The 22,445-nt window shown below is 41.0% G+C and overlaps 1 protein-coding gene across 4 annotated transcripts in view; it reads right to left on the reverse strand.

Annotated features, from left to right (window-relative positions):
• The window catches only part of ATL3 (atlastin GTPase 3), a 51,519-nt gene that overhangs the window by 24,951 nt on the left and 4,123 nt on the right, over window positions 1-22,445 (reverse strand). For 2 of the 4 annotated variants that reach the window (XM_082844806.1, XM_082844807.1), the window contains exons 2-5: window positions 15,509-15,723; window positions 15,225-15,368; window positions 7,087-7,191; window positions 6,538-6,588 (exon numbers count right to left, since the gene is read on the reverse strand). In XM_082844806.1, coding sequence (XP_082700932.1) covers window positions 6,538-6,588; window positions 7,087-7,191; window positions 15,225-15,368; window positions 15,509-15,723 — 515 coding nt within the window. Of the gene's footprint in view, window positions 1-6,537; window positions 6,589-7,086; window positions 7,192-15,224; window positions 15,369-15,508; window positions 15,724-17,029; window positions 17,178-17,442; window positions 17,494-22,445 lie in introns of those variants that run through there. The other 2 variants (XM_082844808.1, XM_082844809.1) reach the window with 2 other exon arrangements.

The following is a 22,445-nucleotide window of genomic DNA, read 5'->3' on the forward strand; positions in this document are numbered from 1 at the left end:
GGGTTTTGGCTTTCTCCACCCTGCTAAGAAATCTGTGAGGCAGGGCCAGAAAGAGACAAGCAGAGTCTCTCAGCAGAATCCCTGAAAGGCTCAGGAATTAGAAGCACCAGTCACCCTGACGGAGGGCGTGAGGGAGCTGGGAAATGGCTGGAAGTCTGTGGAGGGATCACCGACACTCCCAGATCCTGCTCCCTCCTCCTGCTCCAATCCCCTTCCTGCCCTCACAGAAGATGGGAAGTGAACCAAAAAGAATTTAGACTTTGAAACTAAACTCAGCTGAAGATGGGAGTAAGTCCCCTACCTTACTGGAAACAGGTACTTAAGTCAAGTCTACATGTGCCACAGTAAGATTCCTTGGGCCTCTCACCCTGCTGGAGCCGCAGCAAGCTTTACCTACCCAGGTAGGAGTTTAAAGATGTCTCTGGAGAAACCGACAACCCAAGAATAATAGTCTGCAAATACTGACATTTAGGGGCTGCAACAAAATAACTAAATGATCTTGCCCAGTGATCTCACTGGTGATCCAAACCAGTACAAGAGGCCACTCTCTTACCAAAGGCTCCCCGTTGGTATTTTAGTGGCTCACTCTCAAATATAGATGACCAGGGACCACCACACCTTTGAGAAAAGCTTCTAGCAAGGAAGACAAAAATTCCTGTCTTTCAATTCTAGAACATCATCTTAATCCTTTTATAATTTCTCTCCCTCCATTTTCTGTGTTCTGTTTTACTAATATCGATTACCAACATGTTAAACCTCTCCTGAATTGATCCTCAAATTTTCCTATTTTTCAGTGCCCTCCGTTTTCCTTCTCCTCCACCTCTCCCTCTCCTCTCTTCCTCCCCTTTCCCTTCTCTCTCCTCCCCGCTCTATCTCTCTCCCCTGCTTTTCTCTTCTCTCAATGCTCCACTACCTCCCCTCCTACTGATTTCTACTCTGTCTTTTTAGTCAACCTGTTAGGAGAATTTTCTCCAATTCACCTTCTAACTCCTCCTGTACTGAATTTTCCATTTTTGCTGTCATAGTTGTAATTTCCAGGAGCTCTTTCTGGTTTTCTGAAGGTTGCTTTATACCAGCATCCTGTTATTTCTTGGTTACAACAGTTGCAACGTCTATCTTTCTGAGGATATGAGTGTACCAAGAACGAAGAAAAAGCCCACACTAAGGTACATAACCATGAAAATTCATGCCAAGAATCAGAAGATCTTAAAAGCGTCAGAGAGAAACAAAAAGGTCACATACAAAGGAATCAGATGATGTGGGACTTCAGCAGAGACACTGGAAGCTGGAAAGTAATGAAACGATGCCTTCAATTCTAAAACAAAATTACTTCCTATAATTCTAGGATAAAATTAACACATGCTCAGATTTATTAGACCTCAAAAATGTTATCTCCTATGCAGCCTTTCTCAGGAAGCTACTGGAGAATGCATACAATGATGGACAGAATAAACAAAAGATTAAATGGGATCCAACTGAGAAAGGAATCGAAAAGAAATTGCCCGGCCCTGATTTCAAACTATATTACAAAACTATAGTAATCAAAACAGTACAGTACTGATATAAAAACAGACACACAGATCAATGGAACAGAACAGAGAGCCCGGAAATAAACCCTCATATACATGGTCAATTAATTTTGGAAAAGGGGGACAAGAACACACAATGGGGAAAGGAGAGTCTCTTCAATAAATGGTGTTGAGAAAATTGGGCAGCTATATGCAAAAGAATGTAACTAGACTACTATATTACACCATAAACAAAAATTCACTCAAAATGGATCAAAGACTTGAATGTAAAACCTGAGACCATAAAACTCCTAGAAGAAAACATAGGTGGTAAGTTCCTTGACATAAGTATTGGCAATCTTTGGATTTGACACCAAAAGCAAAGGCAACAAAAGCAAAAATAAACAAGTGAACTACATCAAACTAAATAGCTTCTGCATAGCAAAAGAAACCATCAACAAAATGAAAAGGCAATGTACCGAACGGGAGAAAATATTTCCAAATCATATGTCAGATAAGAGGTTAATATCCAAAATATATAAAGAACTTATGCAACACAACAGCCCCCCCCCCAAAAAAATCTAATTAAAAAACAGGCAGAGGATATGAATAGACATTTTCCCAAAGAAGACATACATGTAGCCAACAGACACATGAAAAGGTGCTCAACATAATTAATCATCAGGGAAATGCAAATCAAACCCACAACGAGCTATCACTTCACACTAGTCAGAATGGCTATTATCAAAAAGACAAGTGTTGGAGAGGATGTGGAGAAAAGGGAGCCCCTGTCTGCTCTTGGTGGGAATGTAAATTAGTGCAGCCACTACAGAAAACAGTATGGAGGTTCCTCAAGAAATTAAAAGTAGAACTACCATATGATCCAGCAATCCAACTTCTTGGTATATATCCAAAGGAAACAAAACTATTATTTCAAATAGATATCAGCACTCCCATGTTCACAGAAGCATTATTCACAATAGCTAAAATACAGAAACAATCTAACAATCTAAGTGTCTGTCAATGGAAGAATAGATAAGAAAAATGTTATATATATTATACATATATACATAATGGATTATATATACCACAAGGGAATTTTTTTCAGTCTTTAAAAAGGAGGAAATCTTGTCATCTGTGGCAACATGGATGAAACTTAAAGGTAATATGCCAAGTTATATGCAGATTAACTCTCCACGTTGTTCAAGGGTCAACTGTAGTTAATAATACTGTACTGTATACTTGAAAGTTGCTAAGAGTTTTAAAAGTTTTTATCACACACACACAAAAATAATAAAAATAATTTTTTATTAAAAGAAAGAAAATAGGGACTTTCCGGGTGGTCCAGTGGGTAAGACTCCATGCTCCCAATGCAGGGGACCCATGTTCAATCCCTGGTCGGGGAACTAGATCCCACATGCGTGCCACAACTAAGAGTTCATATTACACAACTAAGAAGTCCACAAGCTGCAACTAAGATTCTGCATGCCACAACAAAAAAGTCCACGTGCCGCGACAAAGATCCCGCGTGCCACAACTAAGATCTGGTGCAGCCAAAATAAATAAATAAACAAATAAACAAATAATTGTAATAAATAAATAAATTACTAGGATGACGGCTATGCCCCAGGTCTAGAAGAAGCACTCCAGACTAAAGGAAGAAAACACAGGCCAAGAAGTCATGCCTCCCCAAGGAAAAATAAAACAGAACCTAAAGTATTAAGATCAGACTGAGACATTTTTTGAGTCTCTCCTTTGCAGACGCATTACTGATAAGCAAAGAACACTAAACTAATGAAAAGACTGATATAAGACACCTCAGTTATGAAGAACATATACATATATCCATATAATAAGGCAAATACAAATACTTTTTTAACCAAAAATTGCAACGTTAACTACTGGGAAGATGAGAGGAAGGAAACTGAGTGAGGGGTAGGAGAGTTGTAAAGAGAGAGAAATCCTAATTTTATATAAGAAATAATACTTAAGTCTTTTAAATCCAGAAGGAAAAATATAAGCACGTTCTTTAAAACTGTAGACACAAATAGCAGAAGACTCAGCCAAAAGGAGTACAAATGGCTGCCTCTGGAGAAAGGGAATGGGACGTAGGAGGGATGCTCATTATGAACACTGCGAGACTACTGACTTTTAAACTATGAATACAGACCACCATGTTAAAAATAAAGAAAATGTTTTTTTAAAAAAGTACAGTTTTCCCTGGTGGCGCAGTAGTTAAGAATCCGCCTGCCAATGCAGGGGACACGGGTTCGATCCCTGGTCCGGGAAGATCCCACATGCCGCGGAGCAACTAAGCCCGTGTGCCACAACTACTGAGCCTGCACTCTAGAGCCCGTGAGCCACAACTACTGAGCCCACGCACCACAACTACTGAAGCCTATGTACCTAGATCCCGTGCTCTGCAACAAGAGAAGCCACTGCAATGAGAAGCCCGCGCACCGCAATGAAGAGTAACCCCCGCTCACCGCAACTAGAGAAAGCCCACATACAGCAACGAAGACCCAATGCAGCCAAAAATAAATAAATAAAATTTATTTTTAAAAAAAGTACCTGGTAAATTAAAATACTATATATAAAAAAGACAAACACACACTATAAAACTATATACAACCATGATTTCCTATCTGTAATTCTGAAATCCAAAAAGCTCTAAAACCCCAAGTTAAGCAGCAAACTCACTTGGAGGAAAGTCTGCCTTAAACTGATGTTAAGGCTTTAAATAGGTTTAATTTATCCTATTTCATATAATTAATCACACATTTCACTGCAGAAATATTAATGTGTTTAATTAAAAGGTATTAACCAAATGCCCATTCCTATCCTAGACATCATGCTATAATATACGCACCATATTATCTATCTAAAATCCAAAAACGGGACTTCCCTGGTGGTCCTGCAGTTAAGACTCCGTGCTCCCAGTGCAGGGGGGCCGGATTCGATCCCTGGTCAGGGAACCAGATCCTGCATGCCGCAACTAAGAGCCCATATGCCACAACTAAAAGATCTCACATGCTGCAACTAAAGATCACACATGCTGCAACTAAAGATACCGCATGCCACAACCAAGATCCCAAGTGCCACAACGAAGACCCAGCACAACTAAATAAGTAAATTAAAAAAAAATTTTTAATTTTAAATCTAAAAAAATTTGAACTCCAAAACACATGTAGCCTCAAAGCGTTTGGATAAGGGCTTGCTGTCACATGTCGTGTATTTCCTATAGGGATACATACCTGTTTACAGAACGCAGGAAAGGAATAGAAAGGATATATTCAAAACTGATAGGCATAGTGGTTACCTCTGGGGAGGGGGAGAGGGGGACTTCAGCCTTATCCAAAGTGCCCAGTTTTTTCAAAGGATAATATTTCTAATTTCATCAGTAATATTATACATTATTAACTTTTAAAAGGAGAAAAAGTATTACAATGATAGATATCATCTTACCCATTTAGAGAGCTTAATTCTAGGCTCTATGAAGAAGGCACAGAGTGAAGGGAGTATCTCCACCAGGAAGCCTTTCCCAGTCCCCCAGACTGGGACCTCTGATACCTGGGCATCTCTCTCCCTCAGCACTTAATAGGTAACGAACTCTCGTTCAGAACCCTGTTTTTGTAATTTACATGGAATCAAATCTAGCCACTTTTTTTCTTTTGTCTTCTACCTTTGACATCTTGGTAAAAAAATTCTCCCTCGGGACTTCCCTGGTGCTCTAGTGGTTAAGAATCTGCCTTCCACTGCAGGGAATGTGAGTTCGATTCCTGGTCAGGGAACTAAGATCCCACATGCCGCAGGGCAACTAAGCCCGCATGCCTAAACTAGAGACCCCACGTGCCACAAACCACAGAGCCCACGCGCCCTGGAGCCCTCGCACCACAACTAGAGGGCCCGTGTGCCACAACAAAAGATCCCACATGCCACAATTAAGACCTGATGCAGCCAAATAAATAAGCAAATAAATATTTTTTTAAAAATTTCTCCCTCGGGGCTTCCCTGGTGGCGCAGTGGTTAAGAATCTGCCTGCCAATGCAGGGGACACAGGTTCGAGCTCTGGTCTGGGAAGATCCCACATGCCGTGGAGCAACTAAGCCCGTGCACCACAACTACTGAGCCCGTGTGCCACAACTACTGAAGCACGTGCACCTAGAGCCCATGCTCTGCAACAAGAGAAGCCACCGCAATGAGAAGCCCGCGCACCGCAACGAAGAGTAGCCCCCACTCGCCGCAACTAGAGAAAGCCTGCGCGCAGCAACGAAGACCCAAAGTAGCCCCCAAAAAAAGAACTGCTACTATGGAGAAGAGGAGACAATGACTAATAACAGTAGCAGTGATAGGTATAATAAGTAATGGCTAGCAGTTACTAAGCACATACTGTTTTCCAGGCACATGATCCTATGCATTTTATAAATATGAATTTATTTAACCTCGCCTGAATTATTGCAATAGCTCCATAACCAGTCTCCCTGAATGCACACTTGTGCCTCTAAAAATCTATTCTAAACACAACAGCCAGGGTGATCCTTTCATAATATGTCAAATAATATCACTCCTCCGATCAAAACATGGCTCCCGTCTCACCCAGAGGAAAAGCTCAAGTCCTTACAAAGGCAGGGCATCACTGGAAGCTGAATGCCTCTCTGACTTCATCACTTGGCCTTCTCCTGTCTCACCCTCCAACCCCACCCACTGGCCTTCTTGCTGTTCCTGGATCCCGACAAACACACTCCACCTCAGGGTCTTTCTTCCTGCTGTCCCCTCCCCTGCACCACTCCCCACACCCCTCCCCCCAATATATCTGCAGGACTGACCCACCCACTTTCTTCCGGTTCCCAGCTCAACTCACTAAGGCCTTCCCTGACCACTCCAGCCACAGATACAGAATGCAGGATTACCATGAACCCCAAGCCTTCCTCCATGTTTCAATCTTTGGCTGAAACTACTCAGTTCTAAAACTTATCTCTGTCTTAAAACTTTTAAATGATATATTAACATTTTTATGAGAAATATATACCTGTAGCTGTTGAAGATCATCTTCCTGAATGTTCTGGGACAAATTATAAATCTAGAAAACAAAAGTCCAGATTTATTCTACTCTAGCTTACTTCAAATGAATCCCAAATAAGGCTAAAGGACTGAACAGAAGCTTTGTACAATGAAAGGTCTGCATATAAGAAAGAATATGAGGTTTAAACAGTAATAACATGTCTTTTGGAAAACTATGCATATAATGTTAAAATCACATAATCTTTCCTTTACACTTTAAAATATAGTTTTCTTCAATTTTTACCAAATCTACGTTTCCTGTATGATGTAAATGATATAATTTCGATTTTCACTTTTCAGACTTTTCTTGGAATATACTACATATATTTATGATCAAAATGGAAAAATAGTTTAGGCTCCTTCTTAAGCTTGTAAGAGCTTAACTTATATCTGTAGTCTAAAAAGAACATTTACATATCACCATAGGAATGCTGATAACAGAACAATAACTGAAACTAGATGTATTCTCTTCATCTTATTTCTTCTACAAACTTTTTTCCTAGTCAAATGGTCTTACCTGAACAGAACTAGTCATGGTACTTAGAGCAAAGATGGTAGCACAATCTTTCACAGTGGACTGGCTGTCAAATGCCCCCTGGGTATCCATCAGAACAACTGCAACCTATGGAAAAAAGGAAACACAAACAAAATATGTAAAAGTGAGAAGGGAAGACATGCAAGGAGAAATTGAAAAGTACAGGTAATATTTAAATGAGGCTTAAGCACCTGCTCGTAGGTTCTATCAGAAAAGTACAATTACAGTTGACCCTTGAACAACAGGGGTTTGAACTGCACAGGTCCACTTAATACGTGAATTTTTTTCAATAAATGTAAGTATTCAGCTGCCTTGTATTTTTGAACAGAGAACTTTGCTGGAGAAGATTATCTGCTCTCATCCGGTGATATGATACAAAATAGAGGCATACAAAGCAATATGAAAAGAGGGGAAAATCACCCTAACAATCAAAACAGCCAAATGTTGAAGTCTATTAGGTCACTTTCAAAGCCAGTCATTTGGATTGGCTAAGTCAATTAATTAATTGACTCAGTTTAAACTTAGGCATAATCAAAAAATAAATAAAACATATGGCATGGGATATTTTTGGCATTTACCTGCAAGCCTGCATTCTTCTCTCAAATTTCTAGAGTTTTCTCGTTGTTTGATAAAATAAAATGAACATTTATTTCAATCTTTATGAAACAGAGACCACACCACAGATGCCAAATGAAAGCAGGAGAAACTAGGCTATCATTCACTCTATGTAATTAGGTTTCATGAAGCCTTAATGAACGTTCCCATCTTAAAAGTTAGATGTATGCAAAATGTTAAATAAGATATAGTACCTTATAATCCTTATACAACTTGCTATAATTTTCAGTCATATAATTTAAAAATAAAACTTTTCAAACTCGTGCATAACTGGTTCCAAAAGAGGACAGGGTTTTTAATATGTTCAGAAAAATAAGTGAATTCATCAGCAAGTGCCTAGCTCTTTCCCAATACCAAAATTACTGCAAAGGCCAGACGGGAAGCTTTCTATGAAGCTCTAGTGAATACAAGAAGAGAAATGCCATAGTCAAAAACATTTTTAAGTAAGATTTACGATAACAAATACAAATCAAAATTTTTATTCTTAGAAATGGCATTTTTATTACTTAGAAAAGTATTTTTATTCTTAGAAATGATAATAAATCATTTTATATAGTTTATATATCAGGACCCATTAATAACATTATATATTTATGGATTTTCATATACCCAACGCACTACTGTGATTGAATACATATGATATAAATTCAACCAAAAGAAAGCACTATTCAGAAAAAAGGTCAATTCAAATGAAATGAAGTTTCTAGCCTGAATACACTGAAATCTAAGGCTAAAAGAGTTCATCTACCCACACCTTAGCTGTTTTGTGAAGAGGATACTGTCAAACTAAACGACCAATCAAAACTAATCATGGGGACTTCCCTGGTGGAACAGTGGTTAAGAATCCGCCTGCCAATGCAGGGGACATGGGTTCGAGCTCTGGTCCGGGAAGATCCCACATGTCGCACAGCAACTAAGCCTGTGGGCCACAACTACTGAGCCTGTGCTCTAGAGCCCGCGAGCCACAACTACTGAAACCTGCGTGCCTAGAGCCCATGCTCCTCAACAAGAGAAGCCCGCACACTGCAATGAAGAGTAGCCCCTGCTCACCGCAACTAGAGAAAGCCGGCACGCAGCAACAAAGACCCAATATGGCAAAAAATAAATAAATAATAAACAAATAAATTAAAAACAAAAATAAAACTGAAGGTTTAAAAAAAAAGACTAATCATGGCTGGAACAAGTGGATTTCCACATGTGAAAGAATGGTTTTGGATCCCTACCTCACATCATATACAAAAATTAACTAAAACAGATCAAGACCGAAATATTAGAGCAAAACCCACAAAACTCATAGAAGAAAGCATAGGTGTAAATCTTCATGGCCTCAGATTAGGCAACGGTTTCTAATATATGACACCTAAAGCACAATAGACCAAAAAAATATATACAAACTGGACTTCAAATAATTGCAAATCACATATCCAATGAAAGACTAGTATCCAGAATGCATAAAGAATTCAACAACAAAAAGACAACCCAATTAAAAAGTGGATTTGATTTGAACAGACGTTTTTCCCAAGAAAATATACAAATGGTTATGTGAAAAGATTCTCAACATCATTAGTCATTACTAGTGTTACATCATGGATGGGCCTTGAGGGCACTGGGCTGGGTGCGAGAGGCTACACAAATGACCCATATGTTACGTGACTCCATCTATATGAAACAGCCAACATGGAAGAGGAAAGTAGATCGATAGTGGCCATGGGCTGGGAGAAGAGGGAAATGGGGAGTGACTGAGTTTCTTTTGGGGGTGATGAAAATGTTCTGGAATTAGATGGTGATACCTGCACAGTCTTGTGAGTGAACTAAAAACTGCTGAATTATGTATTTTAAAGGTTGAATTTTATGGTATGTGAATTATACCTCAATGAAAAAGAGAAAACCATGGCATCTGCTAATGAGAAAAATGAGGCCAAACAGAGGGAAAAAGAAGACATACTAAAGAGAAGCTCTTTGAGGAGTGGGAGTCATAAGTATACTTAAAGTGCTGCATATTTCGGGGAAATAGTATTCTCATACCATGTAGTGGAATAGTAAAATACCATAACTACCTTCAAGAACAATTTGGCAATAGCTAGAAAAAGAGGAAATGGGCATTCTCAGACCCAGTAATTCCACTTGTAGGTGGCTTTCTAATTAGACAAGCTCTAAGCTAAAACCTCACCAAGTATAAAATAAGACAATCTTGCTAAACTTTTATTTGGCTAACTTCTAAAGAACTGCTTATCAGTACAGCATTTATCCAATATTAATTTTTTTTAATTGTAGTTAATTTACAATGTTGTGTTAGTTTCTGGTGTAGGAATATTGATTTTTTTTAAAGCACTCCTGATCCTGCTAGATGTCTGAATGTAATTTTTTTAAAAACACATTAGAAACACAACAAGGTATCCCTACACACCAGAAAATTGACAATACCAAATGCTAACGAGAATATGAAACATCAGGACCTCTCACTCACTGCTGGAAAGCACGCAAAATGGCACAACTAGTTTGGAAGACAGCATGGCAGTTTCTTACAAAACTAAGCACAATCTTACCATACAATCCAACAGTTGCACTTCTTGGTATTTACCCAAATGAGTTGAAACTTATGTCCACACAGTAACCTGCCCATGAATATTTACAGCAGCTCTACTCACAATTACCACAACTTGGAAGCAAACAGGATGGCATTCAGTAGGTGAGTGGATAAACTGTGGTCATACATAGAGTGGAATACTATTCAGAAATAAGAAGAAATGAGCTATCAATACAAACAGATGTGAGGAACCATAAAAATATGTACATTGCTAAGTGAAAGAAACCAATCAGAAAAGGCTATATACTATATGATTCCAACTATATGACATTCTGGAAAAGGCGAAACTATGGGGACAGTAAAACAATCAGTGGTTGCCAGGATTTCAGGGAGGGGAGGAGGAACAAACGGGTGGAGCACAGAGGATTTTTAGGGCAGTGCACGTCCTCTGTTGATACAGTAATCGTAGCTACATATCATTATACATTTATCAAAACCCACAGAACGTGCAACACAAAGAGTGAACCTTAACGTAAACCATGGGCTTTAGTTAATGACAACCTATCAATACTGGTCCATTAATTATAACAAATGTATCACACTGACAAAAGATGTACATAATAGGGAGAAACTGGAAGGGGGAACTCTGCACTTCCTGATCAATATTCCTACAAACCTAAAATTACTCTAAAAAATAAAGTCTATTAAACTTTTTTAAAGGGCAGGAAACCAAAATGCTGTCAATAAACATGGAGCTCTATAGAGGAGTCAATTCAACATGATAAAAAAATGACAGCACTATAAATGTCAGATAACTAAAAGCAAAGCCTGCTTACTACTAACACTGTAGAGATTTCCTAAACTCTTAAGGAGAATTAATACACCACATTCCCCCAAAATTAAAATGAGGCCCACCACTTCTGTACAAAGGGATCACATAGTCAACAATAATTATTTATTCCTAAAAATAAATTAAGAAAGCATCTGGGCTTCCCTGGTGGCGCAGTGGTTGAGAGTCCGCCTACCGATGCAGGGGACACGGGTTCGTGCCCCGGTCTGGGAGGATCCCACATGCCGCGGAGTGGCTGGGCCCGTGAGCCATGGCCGCTGAGCCTGCGCGTCCGGAGCCTGTGCTCCGCAACGGGAGAGGCCACAGCAGTGAGAGCCCCGCGTACCACAAAAAAAAAAAAAAAAAGAAAGAAAAATTAAGAAAGCATCTACTGGGGGGTGGGACGAATTGGGAGACTGGGATTGACATATATACACTACTACGTATAAAACAGATAACTAATAATAACCTACTGTTTAGCACAGGAAACCCTATCTGTGGTGACCTATATGCAAAGGAAATCTACAAAAGAGTGGACGTATGTATAACTGATTCACTTTACTATACAGCAGAAACTAACACAACATTGTAAAGCAACTATACTGCAATAAAAAGTAAAAAACAAAACCACCTACCACACATTACCAGAAATGTAGAAACAGAACATGATACAAAAAATAAGAACAGAAATGAAGGTCATAGGGCCTTGTGGTGCCGTCTCTAAGAGTCGCTATGTTACCCACAGCAGGCCCTTAACTCACTGGGTCATTTTACAGTATCTCTAAAATGAAGATTGGACTTCCATTTCCAGTCAAAATGGAATAACAGACTGGACTTATCCTCCCACCTAAAACCAAACATAACAGACAAAATATATGAAACAACAGTTTCAAGACACTGGACACTGGGTAACAAAGGATAATGATCCTTGAAAGAAAGGCAACAGATGAGGTGAGCCTTACAGTTGACCCAGCTAACTGGCCAAGGCACAGGGAGGGGGAATCCAGGCAGAGCCACCAGATTCTCTGAGTCAGGAAATACAGCTGAGAGTCAGGAAGACCAAGGAAACGGGAGTTCTTAGGCAGAGCACCTGAGTAGAGAGCTACCGAGACAAAGAACACCAGGGATCTACAGAGGGTACCCATCAAGTGTTCAGCCGAGTCCTGACCAACCCATGTGAATAAGGAAATTACCTGAGGCTGGAGAAAGAGCCATTCAAAAGGGTTAGAGGGGGCTTCCCTGGTGGCGCAGTGGTTGAGAATCCGCCTGCCAATGCAGGAGACACGGGTTTGTGCCCCGGTCTGGGAAGATCCCACATGCCGCGGAGCTGCTGGGCCCGTGAGCCATGGCTGCTGAGCCTGCGCGTCCAGAGCCTGTGCTCTGCAACGGGAGAGGCCACAACAGTGAGAGGCCCGCGTACAGCAAAAAAAAAAAAAAAAAAGGGGGGGTTAGAGGGAACACTACCTAAGGCTCACAGAGGACCAAGAACAGCACCTGTTCCCTCCAGTCAGACTACAAAAACGCCATAAAAGCAACTAGACAAAAAGACACATTAAACACACAAGAACAAAGGATAACACCAATTTCTCAGCAGAAGTAATGTCAGCAAAAAGGCAAGGAAGGGTCTTCCCTGGTGGCACAGTGGATAAAAATCAGCCTGCCAATGCAGGGGACACAGGTTCAATCCCTGGTCCAGGAAGATCCCACATGCTGCAGAGCAACAAAGCCAGCGAGCCACCAGAAAGAAGGACTTGCCCTTTCGGAAGGCACCAGCCACTGACACCACCACCACATCAAGGTCTCGGATGTGTTCCTGTAAGAGGATGCTGGCCAAGGCTTTCTCTTCTAGCTCAAAGGCATGTTGGTCTTTCTGCACCAAAACAACCTGCACTGGACAACTACTGAGCCCATGTGCCACAACTACTGAAGCCTGCGTGCCTAGAGCCTGTGCTCCACGACAAGAGAAGCCACCATAATGAGAAGCCCATGCACCGCAACGAAGAGTAGCCCCCTCTCGCCGCAACTAGAGAAAACCCACACGCAGCAACAAAGACCCAACGCAGCCAAAAAAATAAAGAAAATTAAATCTTTTTTTTTTTGGCTGCATTGGGTCTTCGTTGCTCTGTGTGGGCTTTCTCTTGTTGCGGAGCACGGGCTCTAGGCGCACAGGCTTTAATAGTTGTGGCACACGGGCTCAGTAGTTGTGGCTCGCTGGCTCTAGAGCACAGGCTCAATAGTTGTGGTGCACAGGCTTCGTTGCTCCACGGCACGTGGGATCTTCCTAGACCAGGGCTCGAACCCGTGTCCCCTGCATTGGCAGGTGGATTCTTAACCACTGTGCCACCAGGGAAGCCCTAAATTAAATCTTTAAAAAAAAAAAAAAAGGCAGGGGAGTGACATCTTTGAGGCACTGAAAGACAAAACTGCCAGCCTAGAATTCTATACCCAGAATTCTATATTTTCAAAACAAAGGCAAAATACTTTTCAAACACAGAAAGAAAGCTAAAAGAATTCTGCACCAAAAGAGCAGCACTACAGGAATTTTTTTTTTTTTTGCAGTACGTGGGCCTCTCACTGTTGTGGCCTCTCCCGTTGCGGAGCACAGCTCTGGACGCGCAGGCTCAGCGGCCATGGCTCACGGGCCCAGCCGCTCCGCGGCATGTGGGATCTTCCCGGACCGGGGCACGAACCCGTGTCCCCTGCATTGGCAGGCGGACTCTCAACCACTGCGCCACCAGGGAAGACCAGGAAATATTAAAGAAGTCCTTCAGGCTGAAGGAAAATGAATACAAAAAATAGATAAAAACCTGGACACAAAAAGTGAAGAGCAGTTAATGGTAACTGCATGGGTAAATATATGGCTTTTTTCTTATTATTTAAATATCTTTAAAAGATAACTGACCATTTAAACAACAATAAAAACAATGTTATTAAAGTAAAATAGTGACTAAAGCTGGGAGGGGAGAAATGGAACATCAATTAAATTTCAGTAAAGCTGTTAAAAAATTAAAGGCTGGATAAAAATAACATCTAAAGATCCTTCCATACAAAAGTTTCTAATGTTATATTCCAAAAACTCCTTATTCTGCTACATTCTCTACCCTTAAAAAAAAATGTGTGATAATCTCCCCATTTTGCTACGCATTTCTGTATGTGTATTTATGCTGAAAAAAAAAAAAAAAGAGGGTTTTCCTATATACCTTTCTCCTGAAACTTTACTAAAAAAAAAAAAAACAAAGAGAGAAAGAAACAAAACATTAAAAGAATAAGGAAAAGAAATAGAAACTGTGGAAACAGTGATCAAGAGTTCATGCATCAGGGACTTCCCTGGTGGTCCAGTGGTTAGGACTCCTAGCTCCCAACGTAGGGAGCCCAGGTTCGATCCCTGGTCAGGTAACTAGATCCCGCATGCTACAACTAAAGATCCCGCACGCAGCAACGAAGATCCTGCGTGCCGCAACTAAGCCCCAGCGCAGCCAAATAAATAAATAAACATTTAAAAAAAAAGTCGTGCATCAACTGTCCAGCTCTGAAAATATTTAATTACTTAACATCAAGGAAACGGCAGAAACTGAACAACCTGAAGGGGGGATATGAAACCTGAAGCCCTGGAAAGACTCAAAAATGAGAGGCACAAACAGCTGTGAAGGTATGCTTTAGGGTGAGGCTAAAAACAGAAGGAATGGGTTAAAGTCTGTTGAAGAAACAGTCATAACCCCAAATCCCCTCTTCCACTTTAGGAGACACATGACTTGCCCCTGCTGACCCTTACAAAGAAACCTGGGGAGAAGTTCTATAACTGAAGCTTACTAGGCTCGATGAGGTGGGTAAGATGCCCTGCTGACAGCTGGAGGGGTGGGGGGAGTGAATGCTTACAGGAGTAAGAGTGTAAAGAACAGAAGTAACATCTGAACAGCTGAGAGCATTAGCCTTTGGGAAGTGAAAATGAGCAGACAGAGGACTAGGGCACCTGACAGCTATTTTTCGTTAGAAGCCTTATGTTACTCTTTGACCTTTTATTCATGAATTAGTTTTAAACATGCACTTATATCATTATGATAAAAATCATTTTTAATTGGATTATCAGGCTACACATTAAAGTTCTCATTCTGTTGTGTTTGTTAGTTTATAAGTCTTTTTCTTCCTTACCTTCTTCCCATTTGGCTTCTCCACAGTGAAAACCTCACTCCAGATCTGGATCCCAGTGGTTTCTGGGTCAGAGCCCCCTCTCCATGAAAACCCTGTTAACGGTTCTTCTCGGTCACCCAACCAATTTGAACTGCCACCTTCCTTCTATAGGAGAAATAAGAAATTTCCATTAAGTCTAAAATTTCGAGTAACTTTACACATCAAGGATAATTCATGAGCTTAGTTTGCTCTTTTGGACATAACAGTCTCACTTTCTAATTTGAAATGAAATAATTCTACTTTACCTGGATATATAAGTATCGTAGCATAAAGTCCAGAAAGAAGGACTTGCCCTTTCGGAAGGCACCAGCCACTGACACCACCACCACATCAAGGTCTCGGATGTGTTCCTGTAAGAGGATGCTGGCCAAGGCTTTCTCTTCTAGCTCAAAGGCATGTTGGTCTTTCTGCACCAAAACAACCTGCACTGGACAAGGCTTTCCACTCTCCATAGCATCACCTATGTTGTTGTAGAGAAAAAAAAATATTAGTTTCAAATATTTTTAAAGTGTTACTTTTTTAACATGGGAAGAGTAAAAACTTCTTAAACACGGCACAAAGCACCAACCATAAAAGAAAAAAAATGACAAATTAGACTTCATTAAAATTAAGAATTTTTGTTCATTAAAAGACATCCTTAAGGGAGTAAAAATGCAAGTCACAGGCTAGGAGGAAATATTCCTAACACCTAAATCCAAAGGACTCATATCCAGAATCACTCTAGAAAAACAAAAGACAACCATTCCCCCTTTAAAAATAGCAATGGGTAAAAGATTATGAACGAGCATATCATTAAAAAAGGATATCCAGGACTTCCCTGGTGGCACAGTGGTTAAGAATCCGCCTGCCAATGCAGGGGACACGGGCTTGAGCCCTGGTCCGGGAAGATCCCACATGCCGCGGAGCAACCAAGCCTGTGGGCCACAACAACTGAGACTGCGCTCTAGAGCCCATGAGCCACAACTACTGAGCTCACACGCCACAACTACTGAAGCCCATGCGCCTAGAGCCCGCGACAAGAGAAGCCACCGCAATGAGAAGCCCGCACACAGCAACAAAGAGTAGGCCCTACTCGCCACAACTAGAGAAAGCCCGCGTGCAGCAACGAAGACCCAATGCAGCCAAAAATAAATAAATAAATAAATAAATAAATTACTTTAAAAATAAAACCATAGGGCTTCCCTGGTGGCGCAGTGGTTGGGAGTCCGCCTGCCGATGCAGGGGACACGGGTTCGTGCCCCAGTCCGGGAAGGTCCCACATGCCGCGGAGCGGCTGGGCCCGTGAGCCATGGCCGCTGAGCCTGCGCGTCCGGAGCCTGTGCTCCGCAACGGGAGAGGCCACAACAGTGAGAGGCCTGCGTACCGCAAAAAAACAAACAGCAGTGGGGCCTATGAAATGAGGCAAAGCACTATTTCCCTTCCCTAAGTGTATGTACTAAAGGAGATGTTTTTAGGTAGTTAAAAGGACACTTGTTTTATTTTAATAATTATGTATTTTAATGACTATTAAACATTAGGAAACAAAACCATGTTTTAATGGATTATTGCTTAGGAGGCTAAGTTTTAAAAACTAATCAATATAAAGTAAATTGAAGGACAAATATTGAGCATAGAACAGGTAGGCAGATTTGGCCAAAATCATACACATGGTCCCAGAAACACTTTCATCTGGGAAGCAGTAAAGGCTGAATGATCACAGCAGGCAAAGTCGACAAAACAGCTTGACGGCCAGACTCTAATCTTTAAGTATGGGAATTGCTGCTCACTTTTTATTTATTTTTATTTTTTGGCTGCACTGGGTCTTCGTTCCTGACCACAGGCTTTCTCCAGTTGTGGCGAGCAGGGGCTACTCTTCATTGCACTGCACGGGTTTCTCATTGCGGTGGCTTCTCTTGTTGCAGAGCACAGGCTCTAGGCACGCGGGCTTCAGTAGTTGCAGCACACAGGCTCAGTAGCTGCGGCACACAGGCTCAGTAGCTGCGGCATGCAGGCCCTACAGTGTGCGGGCTTCAGTAGTTATGGCACATGGGCTCAGTAGTTGTGACGCATGGGCTTAGTTGCTCCGCGGCATGTGGGTGCTCTCCGGACCAGGGATCGAACCCGTGCCCCCTGCATTGGCAGGCGGATTCTTAACCACTGCGCCACCAGGGGAGTCCCGCTGCTCGCTTTTTATACTTACTGTATCAGGCAGCAACAAAAGGGTTCTTGCCACTTTTTAATTTTTTGCAAACTGTTGGAAAACAATTTATAAACATTGATTCAGTGTCATTCTAGCATTATAATACATATATACTAATACGTTTCTTTCCCATTATTTTCTATTATAAAAAGGAAACATTTCTGTAAATAATCTCTTAGAGTTCTTATTGCCATAACAACAGGTGAATCCAGGACCTGAAGACCTTCAGTCTTTTATATAAAAGAAGAAATGAGAACAATTTATCCACACCTTATGGACAAGCCACAAGGTTAAGTACTGTGCAGTACTCAAAGCAATACCAAACAAAGTCCCTGAGATGGCTGGTTGCTCCCCCAATATTCATTTTCTCCTCCTGCTATGGTAATATATTTTTAGCTGGGCATATAAATGCTCAGAAGAAACACATTTCCAACCCAACCTTGTATGTAGGGTATCACTGTGTGACTAAGTTCTGACTGGAAATGATATAGCAACTTGCATATCATGCATCTTCCCCCTTCCTGCTGGCTATATGCAAAAGTGGGACCAAGTCACCCTGGACCAGGCATGTGAGGGCAACACCCTAGGAATACTGGAGCAACAAGAGAGGTAGGGCTGAGGACTTGGTGTAGCAGAACTGCCATGCTGGCTCACTTTCATATGAAAGAAAAATGTCTACCTCGTTTAAATCACTTACTTGGAGGCTCTACGAGATACAACCAAACCTAGTAACCAATACAATAGTCCCCCAGGACTTCACAATTGAGTTCATGGTACTGGCTCTTTCAATTTTATCTATTTCACTATTAAAGTTTACTGAGCAGTGTGAATGTACTGACACAAAGCAGGCACACAATAAACAACTGTAAAAAGGATGGATGGTATGTACTGTAATCTAGTTGAAAGCTACCACCCTAAGGATGCAGGTGATACTGTCAGGGCAACAGGTATGGAAGATAAAGTTACCTGGGCTACAAACAAGATAGAATAATCACATGACAAAAATGTATGCAGCTGTAGACAACGAACTACACTTCAAGAGAAGATGAAGACCACTAAGAAGGACAGTTTAAAAAAAAAGTGATAAAGCCTTCCCTCATCTCTTCCTCTTTCTGCCTGTAGCAAAGTGAAAAAGAAGAGAACCAGGCTATATTTACTTGAGGGAGCTGGGGTGATCCTGCATTTCTCTCCGACAGTATACCGGGCACACCGGATTTTAAAAGATCTTGTTCCTTTGGTTTGGATCCACTTAAGGGAAAAATCATTTTAAACTGTACACATCACTAATAATTTAATTTAAACAAATAGAGCTGCTCACTTTTCACCACACTATCTTTATCTCTCACTTCCTAAGACAAGAGAACTATATTATTGATCATCCAAGTAAAAATCTTATTTCCACTCACCCTTCTCTAGATATCATGTAAATTTCCTTTGCTGATTTATCCTCCCATCTCAGACAACCTGCCCCCCAATCTCATAGATCCCTTAATCAAAACCTCAGGGCCATCTCCTTTAGCCATGCCACCTTCCAACCTTTCCTGTCTGTTAGGTTGATCACGCAAGTCAACATCCCCGAGTGTTGCTTTAAGGATGTTACCTCATCCTTCAGGGATGAATGCCTTCATTACAGTACATAAACATATCAGCAACTACATAAAAAAAAAACTATCAAGGACCTCCCTGGTGGCACAGTGCTTAAGAATCTGCCTGCCAATGCAGGGGACATGGGTTCAAGCCCTGGTCCAGGAAGATCCGACATGCCACGGAGCAACTAAGTCCGTGTGCCACAACTACTGAGCCCATGCTCTAGAGCCTGCAAGCCAAAACTACTGAGCCCGCATGCCACAGCTACTGAAGCCCGCACGCCTAGAGCCCATGCTCTGCAACGAGAAGCCAACACAATGAGAAGCACGCACACCGCAACCAAGAGTAGCCCCCGCTCGCAGGAACTAGAGAAAGCCCGCGCGCAGCAACAAAGACCCAACGTGGCCAAAATTAAATAAATAAAACAAATTTATTTAAAAAACTACAAAAACATTTTATGGATTGATGGCTGAAAGCTAAAGTCCCCATCCTGTAAGTCAAACCCTTTCACCATTCGCCCTACTGCCTTCGTTCCTCTAATTCTTTATTCTCCTCATCCTCCCAGGTAAATTTATACTCATTGGTCTTCCTCCTAGGAGAAAGTTAGGATTCACGTCCTGTCCTGCCTTGATTCCAAATTTTCAAATATACAGCCTATTCAACCATTTGTTCTCATGGCCTGAAATGTTTCTTCCACTCGACTCCAGCAAACACTTGCTCCTCCTTCAACAATCACCTTCACCCTCCCTCTGTCCTGATCACCCACCCCATCCTCTCAGAGCCCATCACTTTGCACAGTACACTAAAAGCAATCAAGAGAGACGGCAGGGCTTAAATCCTTACTTTCTCACCTCTAGAATGTAACCTCCATGAGGGCAGAAATTTTTGTCTCTTTTGTTCAATGCTATATCCCCCAAGAACCGGAAGAGTGCCCACAGAGAGTAGACATCCAATAAACAGTTGGGGAATAAACGAAAAACTCCACCATTTAGTCACAATGTGACTGTGGATAAATTTCTAACCATTTGTAGCTCCATTTATTTATAAAACTAATACCCATCTCAAAGGACAGTGTCTGACACATATTAGGGACTCCATAAAAAGAACCCACTTTCCTATTTCCACTAAAACCTTTACTATTATTCCACTCATTACAACATAATAATATTGTAATGAGCTCCTGGGAGCCCCTGGGGAGCAGGGAAACTACCACATTCAGCCCCAGGATCTACCATAGAATAGCTACCGTAGAATACATAGCTTCCTAGTATTGTAAACACTAAACCCTATAGTACATGTAAAGAACCTCAATAAAAGTCAGTTTCTTCCCTTCCTCCTCCCAGTCTTTCTTTGTCAACCTCCCTGAAAGTGTGTCTTCATCCACTTATCTACCCATTCCCTTCTTATCACCTTGCAATCTGACTTTCCTCTCAGTCTCTCTGTTGAAACCATTCTCTAGTTCATCAATGACCTCTCCTGCCAAATCCAATAGGTATTTCTTGATTCTCATTCAACTCTACACCTGTGATATAACACACTGGCCAACCACTTCTAAAACTTCTTAAAATCTTTGGACTCCACAACAGTGCCCACTCCTAGTTCTCTTCCAGCCTCTTTATCACCCCCTTTCACCGGTTCTCCTTTTCAGCTTCCTGTGATACCCACCAACGCCCTGCTTTAGCCTTCTGCAGTTCTCAACCTCTCCCTGAATAAGCTCTTTATTCTTATAATTTCACTACATCCTCTATTTTGGTGATGCAACTTCATTCATTTCTAACCTGCACTTAGGTCCAAATGTGCAACTGCTTAAGGGGAAGATTCACCTGGATATTCCACCATCAGCTCACTCTTGGAGGTGTATTATGTAGAAATACATGGGTACGAGAGTCAGGAGACAAGTTCCTGTTCCAGTTCTACCACTAACAACCTGTGTGATTCTGGGCATGTCTAGTCTTCAGTCTCAACAGTAAAATGAGTCAAGATTTAACCTCTAGCAACCCTTTCAGTTCTAACATTTTATAAGTCTACATTTAGTATCATCAAAATGAATCCTCTCAGATGCTCCACTTCTCTCAAATCTCCACCTTTCAGCCTTCACATCTTCCCTGACTCCATCTTCCTATATGAAACATACCACCAGACCCTACCATTTCTTCCTTTTATGACTTAAGCTCCTGGTTTGGCAAAGACTATTATAACAGTGAAGGAGAAAGGCCTTCCCTAACAATCAGGAAAGACCAGATTTCTGGGCCCAGTTTCGTACTAACCGTAACAGCATGAGTAAATCACTTTACTTCTCTGTGTCTCAGTTTCGTCTACAAAATCAGGCAGTTAGGTAAAGCCATTTTATAGCTCTAAAATTCAATCTCTGTTGAACAATTGAAAATTTCCTGAATATCTAAATTGGCCAAACTTGCTGGGTAACGCATTCATGCCTTGGCTTAATTTAAAATTGTATAGTCCTGGCTAAAGAACAGATCAAAATTTACGATGATAAAAACATTAAAGCAACTTGCTCAGCAAGGACCCCACCAAAGACCTGGGGGTTTGTTTTAGGAGTTTTTTAAGGGGGAGAGATACTCCATTTGCAGTGAAATTACTCCCACTTCTCAGTAATCTTATACTCTGGAGATCTAACCTCCAGGGATAGTACTAGAAAAAGCTTTAAGTGGCAACCTTATATGCCTTCTCCCTTTAGCGAAGCAATCATTTCCCAAGGTCCAGATATGCATTCTGAGATTATGACAACAGTAATGCTCACTTACATGAACAGTTAATGTTCGATATGAAGAGGTAATGCTCTATTATGTTCATTTATATGAGTAACAGATGTGACATCTTATACACATACAAAGATATGGCCTGACCACAGTCACATCTATCATCTCTATTTTTTTTTTTTTTTTTGCCACACCACGCAGTTTCTAGGATCCTAGTTCCCCGACCATCTGTATACATTTAAGTGAACTTAAAACCTAAGTTTAGGGAAAACCTAAGTTTAGGGAAAACCTAAGTTTAGTGAACTTAAAACCTAAGTTAAAAAAAAAAAAGTGAGTGGTAGAACTATATCATACTGCCAACTCTGATTAGTGCTGTAAATAGCTCATAGTAATACCGCATCAGCCGTCATTTCGAAGTATATAGAAATGTTGAAAATATTTGGGTAATTAAAAAGGACTCCAATAGTTGATGTGGAAGCTACAACATTTTTTCTAATTACTTTTAAAGTACTGATGTATCCTTTACTTTGGACACAACACACCTTAATCCAGACTAACCAATAGGTTTAAGTATGCCTATTCAAACAATCGCTGTATGATTGGATTCAATGGAGAAGCTCTGCACTAAAACAAAAACAGACAACCCAAATAGAATGGCTGAAAGACTAACAAGTGAAATTAATTATTATAGGGACA

This window comes from Leucopleurus acutus (assembly GCF_964270905.1).
Source record: "Leucopleurus acutus genome assembly, chromosome: 8".
NCBI lineage: Eukaryota > Metazoa > Chordata > Mammalia > Artiodactyla > Delphinidae > Leucopleurus > Leucopleurus acutus.